The following is an 18,443-nucleotide window of genomic DNA, read 5'->3' on the forward strand; positions in this document are numbered from 1 at the left end:
CCTCTCCTCATTTTTCTTCACTTTTTTTCTGCGTTCCTTCTTCTTCACGTGTTTTTTCTTTATCGTTATTCTTTTGTTGTTGTTGCTGTATTTTTTTTTTATATTTTTCTCCTTCTCTCCAAGCAGTAGAAGGTGAGAAGGGAGAGTTATAAATTATGCAGAACAGAAATGAACTGATGGTGAAACAATTGTATAATACTAAATGAATGAAACATTATATAAAATCAAATTCAAATTCGAATATCTGAATCGAACACGTACTCATGGTGATTCATTATATAAAATCAAAGTCATACAGTTTTCTGCGTAATGAACCGAACACGTACTCATGGTGAAACAATCGTAGAATGAACAAAACATAATCCATTATATAAAATCAAATTCGAAACACCTCTATCTACAATGTAGAGATTATCAATTCAATTTAATTCATATTCAGAACATTACGTCCATTCAATTCAATTCAATTTGATTGAAAAAATAATTCATTAGCAAAATGTTGGTGTTATTGGTGATGACAATAACGAAAGAGAAGAAGAAGAAGAAAAAGAGGAGGAAGAGAGGCAGAAGAAGCAGAAGAAGAATTTGCGTGAACAAAGGAGGAGAAAGAAGATGAGGTATAAGTGAATTTGAAAGAAGAAGAAGATGACATATGCATGTATTTAAAAGAAAAAGAAGAAGCGCATGAAAAAAAAGATAAAACACCTGTAATCATCCTCTTTTAATGAGAATAATTTTTGTTGATATAAAATATATTTAAATAAAATTTGAATGAAAAAATACTTACTTATATATAAAGCATAGCCCTTGTATTGTATATCTGTTTTGGTACCAAAAACATATTACATTTTACTATAATTATTATGATCGATTAACTTGTAATAATTGTTCCCCAAATTTATTGCCACTGCTCAATATACTTATTCATAATAATCAGAAACATGTATGGTCAAACAAGGAAAGAGGCTATGCGACTAATCATGTTGTTGGAGTTATGAGTTTGAGGATGATAGATCTGAAAACAGTGTTCCTCTCCTTCAACTTCAATAAGTTCCACGTCACCATTCCACCCACTCTTCTTCACAGCATCACAGTACCAAATCCCTCTGTCCCTAAGCTCATCTTTGCCAGCAACAAAGATCAGAATTTTAGGGCACCCAAGCTCCTTCAAGCTGGCTGCACCAGGTGCCAATGGATTTATCAGTGGGTTGTCAATACCACCCGGTGCATCAGGGTACACGAATTTCCACACCTGCATTGCTGAGCTCTCTTCATGTCCTTCAACTGCTTCGTTCAGAATCGGCTTTGAACTCCAGAACAATGGAAAAGCAAGCACTGCCCCTGAGATTTTGACTTGGTTCGGTAACTGGTCAACGCGGAGCAATAAGTAGTGTGCTATGTTTGCACCCGAAGTGTCACCTCCTATGTAGAATCTGTTGAAATCTCCATGATTCATCAACCATGGCTCGCTCTTGTTGGAACTGATCCAATTCAGTGCATACCATCCTATACGAATACAAATACGTATGCGAATACTAATATAAGATAACAGTGATTATCTGATTATCAATGAATAAAGTTAAAGTTGTTAATTTGACTAACCATCTTCATATGCAGCAGGAAGAGGGTGTTCTGGTGCGAGCCTGTACTCTATGGAAGCTACGAGAACCTTTGCTTGTGAAGCTATGATGTTGAGGTAGCGTTGGTGGAGGAAGGAGAATGCGGATTCGAGGCAAAACGCGCCGCCGTGGAAGTAGACCAAGATTGGAAGCTTCTGGTGATGGTTTTCAAGTTTTGGAAGGTAAAGCCTTGCAGAGATTAAAGGGTTCTCTGATATGACGATGTCTTTGGATGAAACTCCAGTGTCTGGGTCTTGTGGTGAAGGTGGCACATACGAAGAGCCTAGAAAGCGTTCAACGGTTCCGTCCTTGTAAACTCTCAGAAGAGGTGGAAGCTCTCTGTCTATCTCCTTGGTGGTGGTTGAAGAAGCCATTCAAGTTTTGAGGGAATAGAAAACAGAGAGAGTGGTGTGAAGAAGAAACAGGGGTAGGTGCAAGAAAACAGAGCATTTTATTCTGATTTTTAATACTGCATAATTAGTTAATTTCTTATTTACTAATAATAATCAACTCAAGTGGCTAATTGAGTCAAAATAACAATAACAACAAAAGTCAAACGTCACTTCAATGAAATGGTAATGGAAAACCCAAAACTTGTTGGCTTCCTCGTGCCGCCCTACCTACCCAGTGATTTGATAATATTATTATCTGCTTCAAGGTAGTGGATGGTGGCAAATCTATATCTACCCCATTTAAAAGCACACTTTTTTTACAATATATTTTTTGGGTGTGGTCATTTTCCCAATTTTACATTAACGTGAAATATTTGTGCACTGAACTACCCTTTCTTTATTAGAAGTTTGAATACATTCTGTTGCGGCACATCACAACATGCTCAAGTGATGAATCAAGTAAGCGTTCTATTATTCAGATAAGTAGGAAAGATCACCTCACATCATAGAAAAGCCAACAGAAACAAATGAAATAAAGCAAAAAAGTTAAACACATTCTTCTACTCCTGGAGAAAAGAAGCCAAGAGTTTGTTCAATTTTAAAGCATTTTCAGTCTCAGGATGCAACACATGATAACAATGATCCTCCTCTGCCTCTTCAAATAGTTCAATCTTGCCATGCCACCCACTATTCTTGACAGCCTCATAATACCAAACCCCTCGATCCCTCAGTTTAAATTGATCCTTTCCAGCAACACACACAATCATCTTGGAGCACCCAAGAGAAGCCAAGCTAGGTGCCCCTGCACTCATTGGGTTGATCATTGGGTTATCTATTCCACCTGGCGCAGAAGGATACACAAACTTCCAAGCCAAAATGCTAGAATCCACCTCAGGGTCTAGAACATATTCTGATCCATAAAAGAAAGGGTGGCACAAAAGAGCACCAAGTACTCTAACATTGCCCGGCAAGGCTTCAGCGCCAGCGCGCATCGCAATGTTATGTGCGATGTTGGCACCGGCGCTGTCGCCGCCGATGAAGACCTTGTCAAAATCACCATTTTCAATCAACCAAGGCTCTGTGTTAACTGTGGTTTTGTTATCAGAATGAGATGCTACCCATTTGAGAGCGTCCCAACTATCACGGTAACATGCAGGGAGAGGATTTTCTGGTGCCAGCCTGTACTCCACGGAAACCACTATGAACTTTCCTTGTGGAGCAAGGTAACTGTTGATATAGTCATGGAACCACTGAGAGAAAGGAGATCCCAAGAAGAATGAACCGCCATGAAAGTAGACAAGGATGGGAAGTTTCTCTTTCTCATTGGTGAGCTTTGGAAGGTAAATGCGAGCGGAGATTGGAGGGCTGTGTGAGATGATTATGTCTTTGGATGAGATACCGGTTTTTGGATCATCAAGAAGTGGTGGCACAAATGGTATTTGTATTAACCGTTCCACGGTGCCATCACTGAAGACTCTGATGTATGGAGGAACCTCTCTAACAATCTCTTTCTTGTTAGAGGAAGGTGTGGTGGTGGGCGTTGCAGAAGCCATTTCTGTTAATGAATTGTGAAGTATGCAGTTCCTGGGGCAAAAACGTGCCTAGAAATTGTCCCTTCAAAGGAAAGTCTATATAAGCTAATTTTCATGAGGAAGTTTCTTTGGAATTAGGTGGTAATTTAATAAAAAAACATGTAAAGTAATTTAGTTTGATTAGAAAAGTCTAGGTACGAAAATTGAAGGATTGACTTGACTTGGGATGAACTATGTGTAATTATGTTGTAGCAGAAAATTCAAGGATTGACCTGGTCGTCTCTGATAATTGTTAATTGTGTTTGTAGTGATTTGTGAATTGTCATTATCCATTTGTTGACGACGATGAGAGAACTGAGAGTGATAATCTTTTGTAACAAGAAACTTGTGTCAATTATTAGATTTAAGGTGCCTAACATAATACAAATTTGGGTGCCCAATAATATTTTTGTTTCTTTTTAGCAGGGACTATGAGCCCACTATGCAATGGGCAAATAACTAAATCATTAGTGAATGAAGTTCAGTTTGGAATTTTAGTTGAACAAATATATCACTAGCTAGCGAGGGTAGACCTCTGTAATGGAGGTAGACACATTTGAGTTTTCCATCTCCTTTGATGGCAAAGTTGGCCGATTTATTGAACTCTGACTTGTGCTTGTGTTTGTAGACTTGTCTGATGATGAGTTCACCATCTCTTTTGTTGGGAAATTGGAGTGAGATCTGCTCCCAATATAACCAGCTGGTGGTTGTGCAGGACTTGCAAGAGTAACTGTATGGCTATTTAGAATTAGAACTATAGCCTGCATTGTTGGTCTTTGTGCTGGATCCTCTTGTACACAGCATAACCCAACATGGATGCATTTAATCACTTCGGCTCTTGAATATGATTCTCTCAGACTCATGTCTAGTAGCTCCAATGGGGTCCCATCTCTCCAATGTTTCCAAGCCTGTGAACAATAATAAAATAGTACATTTAGGTGATATGAAATCAAAGAAACAATTTTAATTTGGCTCTAAAGTGATACTACCAAAGGAGGGTTGGACTAAGCTCACATAGTTCAAGAGGTCCCCTGCATAGCCTGAATCATAGAAGGATGTTATCTTCTTTCCTGATATTATCTCTAGAACTAAGACACCGAAGCTGTAGACATCCGTTTTATCAGAAAATTGTCCACGCATTGCATATTCTGGAGGCATGTATCCACTAAAAACAAGATAAATAGTATCTTAGCAGTGGTTTTTTACTTGTGAAAAGTGATAAAAGAAAGATGAATAGAAAACAAAAACTTATAAGCATTCTTATTTTTCAATTAGGATGTGACTTTCATGTTGACACCCCCCCCCCTCTTCTTTTCTTTCTGTTGGATCAAATCATGAGTAATAGTAGATAATTAAAATAAAGAATAACTTACATTGTTCCAACAACTCTATTGGTGTTTGCTTGAGTTTGATCAGCACCGAAAAGTCTTGCCATTCCAAAATCTGAGATTTTTGGGTTTGAGTCCTCGTCTAGTAGTATATTACCGGCTTTAAGATCACGATGTATGATTCTGAGTCGGGAATCTTCATGAAGATAGAGTATCCCTCGAGCAATTCCTTCTATGATTTTGTATCGTCTTGGCCAACTCAACTGGTGTTGTTTGCTGGCATCTGTGTTATAAAAATAAATTCAAATGGCGAATAAGAACTCAATCCTTACTTCAATTACAAACTTAAGCAATTGCATTCACTGAAAATAGTCATGGTACATATTCTGATGGACATACCAAATAGAAAACGGTCCAAGCTTTTGTTTGCAACAAATTCATAGATGAGCATTTTCTCTTCTCCATCCAAGCAAAATCCGAGTAGCCTAACAAGATTTCTATGTTGGAGTTTGGCTACCAAAAGTACCTCATTCTTAAACTCAATTATTCCTTGTCTAGAGTTTCTTGATAGTCTCTTCACAGCAATATCTTGCCCATTAGGTAGTGTACCCTGAAAATTCAAACACCCATCCTGTTAAAACTTCTGTTGTCTATTTCAAAACCAGAATGATCTAATTCTTGGAAAGTATCATCCATGATTCTAAAATTTGTCAACAATGCCATAGTATATACCTTGTAAACCTCACCAAATCCTCCTTCCCCTAATTTATTGCCACCAGAAAAGTTGTTTGTGGCCTCTATGATTGTATCAACATCAAATTGCAAGAACTCTACGCTGGAAATTTGAACTGCAGAAGAACATAGAGGATGGAATTATCTAACAGCATAACAGCCTAGAATAGATTCAAGCATATATGACTAGAAGTTTCAAACAAAGTGCTAATGTTATAAGGGAAGTGAGAATCCAAGTGAGAAATGAAATGAAACTTCCACATTACCACTACTTTCCAGAGTTCCCTCTGGCACCGAATTGTTCTTCTTCCTTCTTGTCCGTGTAGATATGATCCATAAGGCAGCCAAGAAAAGCAACAAAACAATCACAATTGGAACTACAATTGCGATTATTAATACTGCATCTATATTGGATTTATCTGTAAAAATTGAATCACCATCCACTAATATAAGTTACCAACTGATCATGTTTCGTATATATTATAGTCAAAATAGTCGCTAAAAGATTATCAATTTGGTACTCAAAACTATCATCAATTTAGCATTTCAAAGATCAATTTGAGGCATCTAATCTTTGGAATGCTAAATTGATGCACACATTTCTTACCATTAACCCATAACATGTTCTAACTAAGATCATTAGAGAGAATTTAAATTCCATAGTACCTTTTGGGTTTGGGTTGGACTGTGGTGGTGGCAGAGGGACATCCATCTCATGGTAAAAGGGGTACAATTCAAACCTAACATTACAACTTGGAATCAGCACTCTTCCTCCTAACTTTCCATCACAGCAAGAAGGTAATTGTCCAGTTCCTATTTTGAGGCATTTCTGGCATCCAAATTCTGACAAATCCGGTGTGCACTGTGCTAGCGTGTATAGAGTCTGGAAGCTTGAAATGTTTGCTTCTTTGGTACCAAACTTCTTGTCAGCGCCACCCTTGGCCGCCTGTTCCGCCGCCGAATTCATCGTGTCTCCTAACACCGTCATGAAGTGGCTTTCATCTGGCACGTTTCCCGTGTTGGATAGGGAATACACAGGAACCTCAGCAGCTACAGAGAAAAACGGTTGGTCCGAGTAACGAACCATGCACTCTGCGAACCATATAACCGATTCCTTCCCCACGGGGCAGAAATCAGGTTGAAGAACCTTTTTGGCTGCGGCGGAAACGCAGTCGTGGCATGCGGTGGTGGTGAGGTCTCCACGGCAGAGGAAGGAGCCGTAGATGGTGTTGTTAGGGGTGTTGGCGCCGATGGTAGTGTTGTAGTAACCGTTTTTGGCGGTTGAGGAGTTTGACGTGAGCCATGAAAGGAGCTGGTTGAGGGTAGTTTGGTAAATGCTGTTGGGAGAATAAGTTGTTGTGTTTGGACAGTAGTGAACCGCGTAGGTCTCATCAGTAACTGCTTCTGTAGTTATTAATGCAACAACGCTCAGAGTGATCAAACAAAACAAAGGATAAGGAGCACAAGAGATTTTGAGGTGCAGCATTATTTGTTTTTGAGTGTTCTTTCAATTGCCACAGTGGGAAATTTTTTATTAGAAGCAGAGAAAGAGTGAGAGACAGGGTGTATGGAACGTGTTCAAGTTCTACGTTGACGCTGGGTGGGTCAAAGTCGTTAAAGAGACATCAAAACACAGATATTTCAAGCTAGCATTTAAGAAAGGAAATACATAGTATATTACTACATAATACGTTTTTTTTAGGAGTAATTTGTTGTGAATACGAATTTATTTAACATAGTTGAATACATATACTTTTAATTAAGGAGAAAAGAAGCCATGCGTTTGATCAATTGAGTGGCGGTGTCAGATTCCGAATTGAACAAATAAAAAACATGATTCTCATCCTTGTCTTCAAAGAGCTGTATCTTCCCTTGCCACCCACTCTTGTTCACAGCTTCGTAATAGCAAAGCCCTCTGTCCCTTAAATCATCCTTGCCAGCAACAAGCACAAGAACCTTGGAACACCCAAGTCCAGCTAAGCTGGGTGCACCTGGACCCATTGGGTTGATCATTGGGTTATCAATCCCTCCAGGTGCACAAGGGTACACTAACTTCCAAATCAAACGGTTCATATTCTGCTCCAGATTCGTAACACTTTCTGATCCAACAGGTTGCGAGCCCCAGAAATAAGGGTGGGATAAAATAGCACCTGATATTTTAACAGCACAAGGCAAAGACTCAAGCCCTGCACGCATGGCTATGTTATGGGCAATATTGCCACCGGCACTGTCACCTCCTATGTAAACCTTGTCAAAATCACCATGATCAGTCAACCATGGCTCGGTGTTGGTGGTGTTTTTGGAAGCATGAGATGCGACCCATTGTAAAGCGTCCCAACAGTCGTGGTAACATGCAGGAAGAGGGTGTTCCGGTGCTAGCCTGTACTGCACGGAAACCGCTATAAAATCGGCTACAGAGAGCAACTTGTTGAGATGGTCATTGTAGAGCTTGGAGAATGCGGATTCAAAGAAGAATCCACCACCATGGAAGTAGATGTAGATGGGGAGTTTCACTTTGTCACTGTCAAGCTTTGGAAGGTAGAGGCGTGCAGAGAGTTTGGTGTTTTGTGAGATGATTATGTCCTTTGATGAGACACCGGTTATAGGATCATCAAGGGAAGGTGGCACCAGTGGAAAGCTTCGAGGGCGTTCGACGGTGCCGTCGTCGTAGACACGGATCCAGGTGGGGATCTCAGAGACTATCTTTTTGGCAGTGGAAGAAGCCATTTGAGTTCAGGTAAGTGGCGAGTGGCGACCAGGGTGGGTGGCACTGGCACATTTTATAGTTAGTAACTTAGTATTTCATTTTTCTTTCATTCTTAATTTCACATGATTTGCTACTTTGCTAGTTTTAATCACCTACCAATAATTCACTTATTTATGTAATTATTTGCTTTGCAAAATAATTTAAGGACAAACAACCTAAAAGACTATTCTTGCCACCTATTTGAGTATTTGACCATTTTCTTTAGACTTAATCACCCATGATAATTACACTAAAATTACTTATAAATTAAATAGCATTCACTATAAATAAGTAAATAACTATGTAATTAATTTTTATAGTAATTCAACATTTTTGTTAATTAATTTCAAACTATTTGTGTAAATTTTGTTATGAAGCTACAAAAATTAAAATTCTTATTTTATTTAAGTACTTACACGTCATTACAGAACAAGCTCAAGTCAACAAAATTATTTAACAAACAAAAAAGTAAAATGGTGCACTAAAAAAGTAAAGTGGTTACGGAAAGTAGCGCTCTCACCAGTCACCAGCAAAACTACGGTAGATCTATAAATTTGTGTCACTTATAAAGGAATAATTCAAAGACACATTCGCTGTTGGACTGTGTCTTTGTCTGCATGCTACACAAAAGACCAAAACATCATCTTTTAAAAGGAGAACTTTTGAAAAAGAAAAAAAAAAACTACTTGTTAATTAAATGAAGCATGCCCTGGGTCAGTTGACTACTAGCTTTAAGTCCTTCAATTTTAATTTACATCCAACCGGAACCCACATTGCAAGACTTTCTTGTAGACAAGATTTAATTATTTCAACACTGATTTGGATTTATTAGATGCAAGGCAAATTCCTTCCACACGACTATTTAACCGATATAATTGTCATATACTCAAATATATACATATACATTGGCTAAAATATTATTACATCTATATCATTAACTCATCAACAATTTTAGTTCCCTGGATGTAGAATTAATTGAGAAATTGAAGTCAGAGAATATAACCATCACAATATTGCGAGACAAAAAACAACGTTCGTGAAGGTCATATTTGCTAAATCTATGACAGTGAAGTTACAGGCAGGAAGGGGCTTACACAACTGAAGAAAAAATGAAGAGCTCAGGAATGGGATTATCTCATCTACCCAAGCTGTGTATACCACTATACGACTATACCAGATGGGAGGCCCCCCTTCCCAGCTTCAACAAAGAGGAACATCTACAACATTCTGTACATCACAATTGGTTAGAAGTCAAGAATGGATGACTGCAAGTTACAGTCGAATGTTACGGGAGTTGGTCTTCATAAGAACTTTAATGAAGTAATTACGAATCTCTGGTATTATACGCTGAATCAGAAGAGAGTGCCTGTAAAGTGTAAACAATTGAGGAATATGAAAGTATAAGAGGCTCATGAATTAACAGAAACAATGCTTCTGAAAACCCTAGATTTCAGAGCTAAAGAAGTTACAAGGAGTAAACACAGGATTGGGAGAATCAGAAAATACCCAGGCCTTGCACTCAATTTATCAAATTGCTCCAATATAAAAAGGATGCACGAGTGCCTCAATGATATTGCACTAAATGCTTCTGAAAGTTCATACATACTTGACACGTTCTCCAGTGATATATCCTGTGACAAAAAACATCTGATCATGATGCGCTCATTTTTTCCAGTCTAATATTACTGCAGCCATATGCAAGACTTGCTAGCTCACCTTTGCAATTGTGTATTCACAGAGCCTCTTAAGTCCTTCTAATAGATATTGATCAGCTGCTCGGAGAAGGTCTTGAGCTATATCCAGAGTGATTTCAGTTGATCCAGTATATATAAATCTGGACATCAATCAAATAAATAGAATATTAGTTGCCCAAAACTACTAGAAAGTTTCTATAAAAGATATGGCTGCAGAATTTATTAGACCTCATCATCAGCTCAAAAATTTCCCATCTAATATTTGGAATCTCAATATCCTTTGCATCCTTCTCCTGACATGAATAGAACATTTGTATATTAGTGCCAGAAATCTAATAATCTATCTCAGTTACTGCTTGAAATTGCAATACAAGCTTGATCAATTATATAAATTCTAAAAAAACAAATATTGCAGTATAAGTTATTAGAAGGTTGAAAGAATATAACAGCCGAAACCATGGGTGATAAACAATGTAAATTGTGAAACCAAGTGAAATCAACAATGAAGTTATCCTTGATATATGGCCTATACTCCTTTCTAGTTTTTCTTCAACAGAAATGGGGGAAAAGCATGCTTCTTCAGTTTCGCTTTGTTTCTTTCTTGAAGAGCTTTGGGTCAGGAAGGTAAGAGAAGATGACTTAGTGATAGTGATCAATATATACTTACCCTATAACCACCATCAAACATTGCACGAAATGCATCTGAAGACGCTAGTAGACATATTCTGTGAGCATAAAACCGTTTGCCTAAAAGGAACAACAAATATTACCTAGTTAGCTACACAAGTAAATAACCTACAACACCAGAGCAAGTATTTAAGTTTTCACAATGAAGCAATGTGGACAAAAACCCTAAACCATCAACCTTCAACCAAAAATGTAACATCTGACAACGTGGCATTGTTTACAAACTTCTCCCCTAAATATACCTGCAAGAAATATTGATCCATGATCATAAACATTTATATAAAAAAGAGACATTTAATGGAAAAAAAAGAAAAGAAAGGGAAAGGAGGGGGGGAGGAAAACTAGGTACATATATCCTCCTGAGATCGTATGAGAAGTGTCTTTCCCTTTTCAATTAACCTCTAGGGAGGTTTTGAGTAAAGAGGCCAACCAAACTACCTGTGGTGTTGGAGAAAGGGGGGCAGCATCCACGGGAGACAAAGTTGAGGCTTTGTTGGCCAACTTGCATAAAGCAACAGCACCATCAAGTTGCTGCTTAGAGCCAGATGAGCCAAGAAGCCCAATAAGCAACTCGAGACCTGCATGTACAGATAGTCAGCTTCAAATTAGAACGAACTCAAAACTAGTTTATACAAGAAACACTGAAACAGCATGAATGGAACTTAAAATAACAAATATACACACCATGGTGTTCGATAAAAATCCCTCTTTGATCACCTGCTGAACAAAGATGTGCAAGAGCCAAAGCAATACGCCTTTGCAAACCCTTTTCTGAAACTCGCATAAGATACAGTAAATGCTTCAGCACCTACAAGCAGAAAATTAAAATATTACATATTTAAACAAAATAATTTTAAAACAAATTATCAGTATAATAACACCACCATCATTTCCCAATCCCGTATTAATGACAACAAAAAAACATTAAACATAACATGTGAATGTGCAATGTGCTTACACGGCCACGAATCTTCTCTTCTAATCTTTTCAATGTCTTTGCAACACAATCTTTAGTTGCCTGCAACAGAAAACAATTACATATAGTTCAATATAGGTCCATTAGTCTGTTTACTTCAAGACCTTAAAGTTGGAAATATTCACATACAAACGCTAAGTACTTTGATTCCCACTAATATAGGGAACGTCAGCATAACCAACGAAATCAGAGCTGGTGTAGGTTTTAACAAATGAAGTGGAAAACTTACTTGAACGATAAACTCTCCTTCCTGCAACCTCTGAACTCCACCAACCCTAATAAAATCGGACACATTATCCTATGGCAGAAAATAAATAATCAAGTAAAAAACAGAGAACAATTAATTTTACAAGTGACATGCTTTTCAAGTAATTAAGAAAAGAATAACCATCACACAAGAATTCCCAGTTACATCGTACCTCATTATCTGCAAGGCCATAAAGAGCAAAAGCAGCATTATGTTGCAAAGACCCATTTTTTGAATCAAGAAGATTCAGCAATGGCACCAAGCCACCATTATGTGCAAGGCCAGCTTGGTTATGTGTGTCCTGATTTTTGTTATAACAAAAATTTTAGTTATAATCTCCACACTTCGCCAAAGAAATTCTCATTCTTAATTTGCACAAGTTAATTAAAGCATAGAAATTAGAAAAAGAACCAAAGGAATAACCTGGGCTAATCTCCCCAACGCAAAGGCAGACATTTCTTGGAGTTGTACATCTGGAGATTGAAGCATCTCTATCAATGGCTGGACAGCACCTCTCTGTACAATGTGAACCTAAAGATAAAGGTAAGTTTAAATGGTAAGGACTATACCAAGGAGATAAAATCTAAGTTTGAATCAGATTTCAGTTCTTGCAGTTTCCACCAATTTATGATTTTGGACCAATACCTTATTAAGTGGAAACGATATGTACTACTAAAAACCCAAATTGAGCAGAAAATTTTGGGATTAAAAAACCAGATGTGTTAACCTATAAAGGGACCAAGACTCGGACAGTCAGACCAGTGGTAAATATACATAATTGCATACCAAAGCTTGCTTAAATCTACAATATATGATGCATTATCGCAAGCATAGAAGCTCTCTTATCCATCAGTCTACAACCAATGGAATCTTTATTTAACAACCAAAAAGGAAAACTTAAATAACACAAAGCAATCCAAACTTGGAAGTTGGAGGAGTAAACGGCTGACCCAACAAAATTTCAGTAGTCAACTGTCATCCTTCCTCACCTCTTCAAAGGCAAAAAGCATAAAAGTATCATAAGGGCCCCTTCCTAAAGAACTTCCCTCCTTTCCCTTCCATTAAAGTCCTAAGGTATAATAACACAAACCAATTCACACTTAAAAATATGCTTTATTACCTTACAATCTGAATCAGTTGCTGCAAACTGTCCAAGTAACAAGGCTGCTTCCCTCTGGCTTTCAGAGCAGCACGAGCTGTTCCATAAACATGTAGAATACATTAATGCACGCTGACGGTGGGGAATCATTGCGGGGGGACAAAAACTTTGAGAACAAAAGGGGAGGAGACGGCATTCCAGTTTGTTAGGATCCAGAGAGCAGCCATATACCTAAGTAATCCAATAACCGGTTGTAAAGCTCCAGCAAGAAGAACTTCTTTCTTTATATTAGGGGAAGAGTGAACCAGATTTCCAATCACACCAACCTGTAATACAATCCAATTCATTGCATATGCCAGATAACTGAAATAAGTTATGTAAAAGAACACAGAGCTCAAATTATTGCAAGAATTAGCATCTGTATATTAAAGTTGCTCCGGCAATACCGCTTCATAATGAATAGCTGCATCTTCAGAGCGAAGCATTAGAATTAGATTTGGAAGAGCATTGCATTCAACGATCTGGCAAACCATGAAATGGTGTGACTTACTGATACAGTGGTACCATATACAACCTAATATAAATACCCAACTTTAGACAGAAATCACTTGCCTGATTTTTATTTTCATCATTTTTGAAAGCCAGGGTTCGCAGTGCACTAGCAGCTGCTCTTTGTACTTTTGGATCTGCAAATTCAAGCAAATGAACAAGTGGTGGAATTCCACCTTCCATCCTAAATATTAAGTCAAATAGTCAATATATTATTCAGAATATTGTTAAGAACTAAACAACAGGAACTATGTTTGTATGGATAATATTGGAGAACTAAACCTGACACGAGTTTTAATGCTGCTGTTCTCGTGAGCAAGATTAGTGATGGCATCTGCAGCCCTACGAATGAGACTATTAATGGCACGAGAAGTTAAACCATTCTTATGCCTCTTTAAAAGATCAACAAGATGAATCAAGGCACCACTGTCAACAATGAGCTGTTGATGTTCTGGCTGTAGAAATCATTTTAAATAAATTAGAAAAAACCGAGTATTAGTTCTAATTAAAAAGTTGGAAAGCAATTACATTATATACATAGTACCATATACGTGATATAAAGTCTGGTCAAAAGTGACAGCGCCTAGATTTGCTTAAGGTGCAAAGAATTACTAGAAGGCTCTTGATGTCATCTGGAATTTGTAACCATATGCATCATTACCACAATATTTTCTAGATTTCAATCAATTAAAAACATCGTGTCTTATCACAAATATGCATAGTCCCTTCCTATGATTTCTTTGTTTATTATTATTATTGTTATTATTGATATCATTTCTTTGAAAGGGGATTGGAGTAACCAATAGTAGAACAAAAACACTTGGAAAAGAACAAAATTGCAATTGACAGTTGATCAACATTTCCATGTAACACCTTGAAATAAATGCATGCCTGCGGATTCAGGAACAACTCCATTCAAGATATCATCATGATCAAAATTCTATAGGCAGATGCAGAAATTGCAACCACAGGCATAATCTTTGTTGCTTCTCTCTATTTTAAAATCAAGGCATCATATAGCCAAAAAGTACTGCGGCAGCTCAATTCAAATTGAAGAATACAATTTATAATTACATCGATAAAGCTAATTTAACAAAGGAAACTCTTCCTCCAATACGCTACAAATTTACAATTGATCGTTATCATCCTACAAAATCGATCTCAACTAGCAGAATGCCAGAATTACATGAACCAGCAGCTCAAATAACTCACAACTTGCACAAAACGAAGTTACCTTGACGGCAAGTAGTCCTAGTGCGAAAGCGCTCCCTTTCTCAACCTCATGCTCAAACGGCAACGGCTTCTGCACACGGTCGTCGTCGCCGATAGGTGGCGCCTGAAGGTGCCTAACCAGAGCTCGAATAGCGCCTCCTTCGACAATCACGTTAGCAACTTCCTCTGCAAATCAAACGATTCACAGAAGAGCACATGCATGCAGCAAAGATAAGAAACACCTCAACCGTCGCCGAAATTCAAGGGAAAAGGAGCTACGGAAGAGTATATCGAAGGCGAGGCATAGGAACTTACCGTTCTTGGCGAGATCGGCGAGCGTGTGAGTGGCGCGCTTAGCGGCAGCTCGATCGGCTTCGTTCCACGTGAAGGTGGAGTCAAGGACGCGGACCTGGTCAGAGGCTTGGCAGAGGATGGCGGCGCGCTCGTCGGCCGTTGGCGGTGGCGGCGAGATCTGGCGGTTGGCATGGAGCTGGTCATCGAGCTTGCGCTTCTGGCCCTTCCTCTCGGAGAGGCTGTGGACGTGGCGCTTGTGAAGCTCCATGAAGACGAAGAAGAAGGCTCTTGTGTGCGTCCTTGTATGTGTGAGCTCTGTTAAGTGTTAACAGAAATGGTAGAGACGAGAGAGAGAGAGAGAGAGAGAGAAGGAGAACATGGAACTTGGGATTCATTTGAAGGAGTGACAAAGAGGGAGGGGTGTTTTGGGAATTGAAAAATAAAAATTATTGGCTGATGTACTAAATTGAGTAAATTCTCTCTTTCGGTTGGATATATGTGAATAATCCAATAACATTAAATATTATGCTTAGTTTGAAAACAAACAAAGTAATAAAATAAAATGAGAAAACTTGGAAATGAAATTTTGTGCTAAGGTGTTTTAAGTGAAATTTGAATTGATATCTCATTCCCGTAAAATTTCATTATTGTTTTGTATTTATAAAAATTAAAAAGAATTTGATGGAAAGTAATTGCGTGAATAATAATAATAATCATAAAAGATAAATAAATAAATAAGAACATGAATGCTATGTATCTTAAGACAATGAGATATTTATATAATTTATACAATGGGCTGTTTATTTGGCTTAATCTAAATTAATAATGCAATTTAATCATTAGTAACTAATCCTCATTTTATATGGCCTTTTACCCCTAATTTTTACCTAATTCAAAATTTTTCCCTTTAACCCTTCTATCCCCGTCGTGACCCTACCCCCCTCCCCCCAAAAACCCCAATGGTCGTTTGGCAAGACCCCACCCACCCCAGCCACCGCCCAGCTGTCCACGAAGCAACCTGTAGCCAACCGATCCGCTCCTGTGCGACGTGGAGCCTCCGATTCCTCCGACCGGAGCTGTAGCGCCCAGCTTCGTCGCGCCTACGCCCTTGCGGGAAGGAACTCCATCGCTCCTCACGCGGCTGAACATCCGTCTACTGAGGAGTCAACATCCATCATCGCCGACTCAAGAACAGTGCTGGAGTAATAACCCATGGCAAGAGAAGCCCAAGAAAGGGCGGTTGCAAGAGACCTCATGCTCCATGGCGCTTTAGTGAAGAAGAACTCCATCATCCCAGTAAGAGTGAAAAGATCAGCAGAGCCAAGAAACAAGTACCGTAACGCCACCCACAAGAATGTTATGGGAAGAGGCTCCGTTGAATCCGTTAGACCATGAACGCCATTTTCTTTCTCTTTGTTTCGACTAACGTGGCAACTGCCATGGCCACTATAGAAAGAACCAACACTGTTCCGATTCTTTGTAAATGCGTGATTCCAGTTTCGGTTCTGGTTATTTTTCTTGCGAATGGGAGGATGGCGTGGTCGTACATGGGGGCAAGAACCATGATGAAGAGAATTGGGAATACAAGGAGAAAAGCTGGTGGGACCTTGAAGGAACCAAGATTTGTGTCCATGGTGGATGATTGTTGGATTGAGAAGGTGGAAAGTTGAGCTAGGCAACAGTTTAGCATTATGGTTGACATGAAAATCGGGAGAATTCTTAGCATTGTTGACCCTCTTTTACCTTTTGTAATTTTGTGAATATGTTGGTCTTCATTCACTCAGGCATGACATTCTACAAAATGCATGAAAGTGAACATCCATTTTCTCTGTGAAAAGAACCATCCTTATTCTAGCTAAAGTGAACATCTGTCTAACTATGTCTTTATTCAGGGATTTATCTTTAGTTTTTCAAAGTGGAACGATTTGAAATTGTTAAGCTTTGAGTTCTTGAAATTTGAACTTGAGTCGAGTTTCCATGAAGCATTTTGAACAGATGTTACAGCGAAAGTGAACATCTATTTTTTCTGTGAAAATAACCATCTAGATTCTTACTATAACAAACATCCTGTCTTTATCTAGAGATTTATATTTACTTTTCCAGAGTCAAATGACTTGAATTTGTTAAGCATTGAGTTCTTGAATTTTGACATTAAGCCAAGATTTCATGAAGCGTCCTGAATAGACGCTATAGTGACCACGGTCTGAACATCCAGTTATATGTAAAGACGAACATCCAACATTTGTAAGTAGCGATAATCGTGTAATCAATAAGTGAGATCATATAATCAGAATGAACATCCATCTTGTCTAATAAATTAACCATCTGGATGGATACAATAACGGTGAACATCATTAATATTTAGAAACGAACATCCAAATTTTTTTTAAAATAAACCCATTCTTTCCAGACCAGATAATCGTTTTTGTCTATAGTATCTAATACATGAATTACGTACTGAAAGTCATGTCCAACAGAAACTAACTATTGTCGAATGAGTTTAACAAAGACATGAACCCATCAAATTGGTAGGGCTCATTGCGGCCAACATGAGCACCGACCTCTAGAGTCCAAACCTCGTAACCAAGATCCATCTCTTCACTTCCAACCTTAATAACATCCGACAGTTGCATGGCCTACAATTCCAAAAAAAAAATAATAAGATAAATCCTTAGTATATATCATTTGCCTGAAACCTCACTAACCAGCACAAACAATGCAACCATAAAAAAGAAATCAAGTCAATCATTCTACCAAGCACATAGACCAAAAAAGAAACCTCACTAACCAGCACAAACAATGTCACTATACATCACATACATGAACATGCAGTAGATACAACTACCAAGAACATAGTCCAGACATCGATTTCAGAGCCAATGGTGACTAGAGTTGTTCTTTTTATTCATTTAGTGTTTATCATGTGTAATCATATATATATTCCAAACTGAACATGCAGCGCCCATCCGTTGATAACTAACTATTGGCTATTTAATTTTCATTATCAAATTAAATCTTAATAATGATAATAACATTCGCTATTTTTCATATTCAACAATCTCATGCTTATACATGCAATTTACATTAAACCATATAAACTCATATACCAATAAAAGTTAGTCCAAGGAAGACCTAGTTTCATCCAGCGTCACATTAATATGTCATGCTTAATTAACACATACAAATTCCTCATACATAAAAGCATACCATGAACATAAAACCTTCATAAATTTGGTTGAATCATGAATGTTTATGATGCATTTGGGTAAGCATTAAACATAAAAATAAATAAGCCAC

The 18,443-nt window shown here is 38.1% G+C and overlaps 4 protein-coding genes and 1 pseudogene across 7 annotated transcripts; all 5 read right to left on the reverse strand.

Annotated features, from left to right (window-relative positions):
• Positions 1 to 787: 787 nt before the first annotated feature.
• LOC107617879 (2-hydroxyisoflavanone dehydratase) lies at positions 788 to 3,614 on the reverse strand. Its single transcript, XM_016319755.3, has 2 exons — positions 1,603 to 3,614; positions 788 to 1,506 (listed from the first exon to the last, which is right to left on the reverse strand). The coding sequence occupies exons 1-2, from the start codon at positions 1,991 to 1,993 to the stop codon at positions 950 to 952; spliced, it is 948 nt and encodes a 315-aa protein (XP_016175241.1). The 5' UTR covers positions 1,994 to 3,614; the 3' UTR covers positions 788 to 949.
• On the reverse strand, positions 2,463 to 3,564 carry LOC148546931 (2-hydroxyisoflavanone dehydratase pseudogene; annotated as a pseudogene). The gene has a single exon (XR_015900213.1). The product of XR_015900213.1 is annotated as a 2-hydroxyisoflavanone dehydratase pseudogene (transcript).
• A 298-nt stretch (positions 3,615 to 3,912) lies between the features above and the next one.
• LOC107617878 (cysteine-rich receptor-like protein kinase 25) lies at positions 3,913 to 7,217 on the reverse strand. Its single transcript, XM_016319754.3, has 7 exons — positions 6,309 to 7,217; positions 5,909 to 6,061; positions 5,643 to 5,758; positions 5,310 to 5,520; positions 4,956 to 5,193; positions 4,597 to 4,747; positions 3,913 to 4,490 (listed from the first exon to the last, which is right to left on the reverse strand). Exons 1-7 carry the CDS (start codon positions 7,126 to 7,128, stop codon positions 4,101 to 4,103), a joined length of 2,079 nt encoding a protein of 692 aa, XP_016175240.1. The 5' UTR covers positions 7,129 to 7,217; the 3' UTR covers positions 3,913 to 4,100.
• A 102-nt stretch (positions 7,218 to 7,319) lies between these two features.
• LOC148546932 (2-hydroxyisoflavanone dehydratase-like) lies at positions 7,320 to 8,369 on the reverse strand. The gene has a single exon (XM_088500685.1). The coding sequence runs from the start codon at positions 8,367 to 8,369 to the stop codon at positions 7,398 to 7,400; it is 972 nt and encodes a 323-aa protein (XP_088356811.1). The 3' UTR covers positions 7,320 to 7,397.
• Positions 8,370 to 9,249: 880 nt separating this feature from the next.
• Positions 9,250 to 15,677, reverse strand: LOC107616115 (ARM REPEAT PROTEIN INTERACTING WITH ABF2). Of its 3 annotated transcripts, XM_088500684.1 has the most exons (20): positions 15,168 to 15,485; positions 14,875 to 15,038; positions 14,185 to 14,272; positions 13,923 to 14,095; positions 13,704 to 13,824; positions 13,538 to 13,612; positions 13,323 to 13,417; positions 13,113 to 13,188; positions 12,416 to 12,523; positions 12,165 to 12,293; positions 11,975 to 12,043; positions 11,728 to 11,787; positions 11,454 to 11,577; positions 11,208 to 11,347; positions 10,948 to 11,011; positions 10,750 to 10,829; positions 10,311 to 10,375; positions 10,105 to 10,222; positions 9,895 to 10,019; positions 9,250 to 9,754 (listed from the first exon to the last, which is right to left on the reverse strand). In XM_088500684.1, exons 3-20 carry the CDS (start codon positions 14,185 to 14,187, stop codon positions 9,661 to 9,663), a joined length of 1,719 nt encoding a protein of 572 aa, XP_088356810.1. In that variant the 5' UTR covers positions 14,188 to 14,272; positions 14,875 to 15,038; positions 15,168 to 15,485; the 3' UTR covers positions 9,250 to 9,660. The 3 variants fall into 3 exon arrangements, with proteins under 3 accessions (XP_088356810.1, XP_088356808.1, XP_088356809.1); XM_088500682.1 differs by lacking the exon at positions 14,185 to 14,272 and having other exon boundaries at positions 15,168 to 15,677; XM_088500683.1 differs by lacking the exon at positions 14,185 to 14,272 and having other exon boundaries at positions 12,416 to 12,508; positions 15,168 to 15,614.
• Positions 15,678 to 18,443: the final 2,766 nt, after the last annotated feature.

This window comes from Arachis ipaensis, chromosome B9 (assembly GCF_059453495.1).
Source record: "Arachis ipaensis isolate K30076 ecotype BB chromosome B9, ASM5945349v1, whole genome shotgun sequence".
NCBI classification, from domain to species: Eukaryota; Viridiplantae; Streptophyta; class Magnoliopsida; order Fabales; family Fabaceae; genus Arachis; species Arachis ipaensis.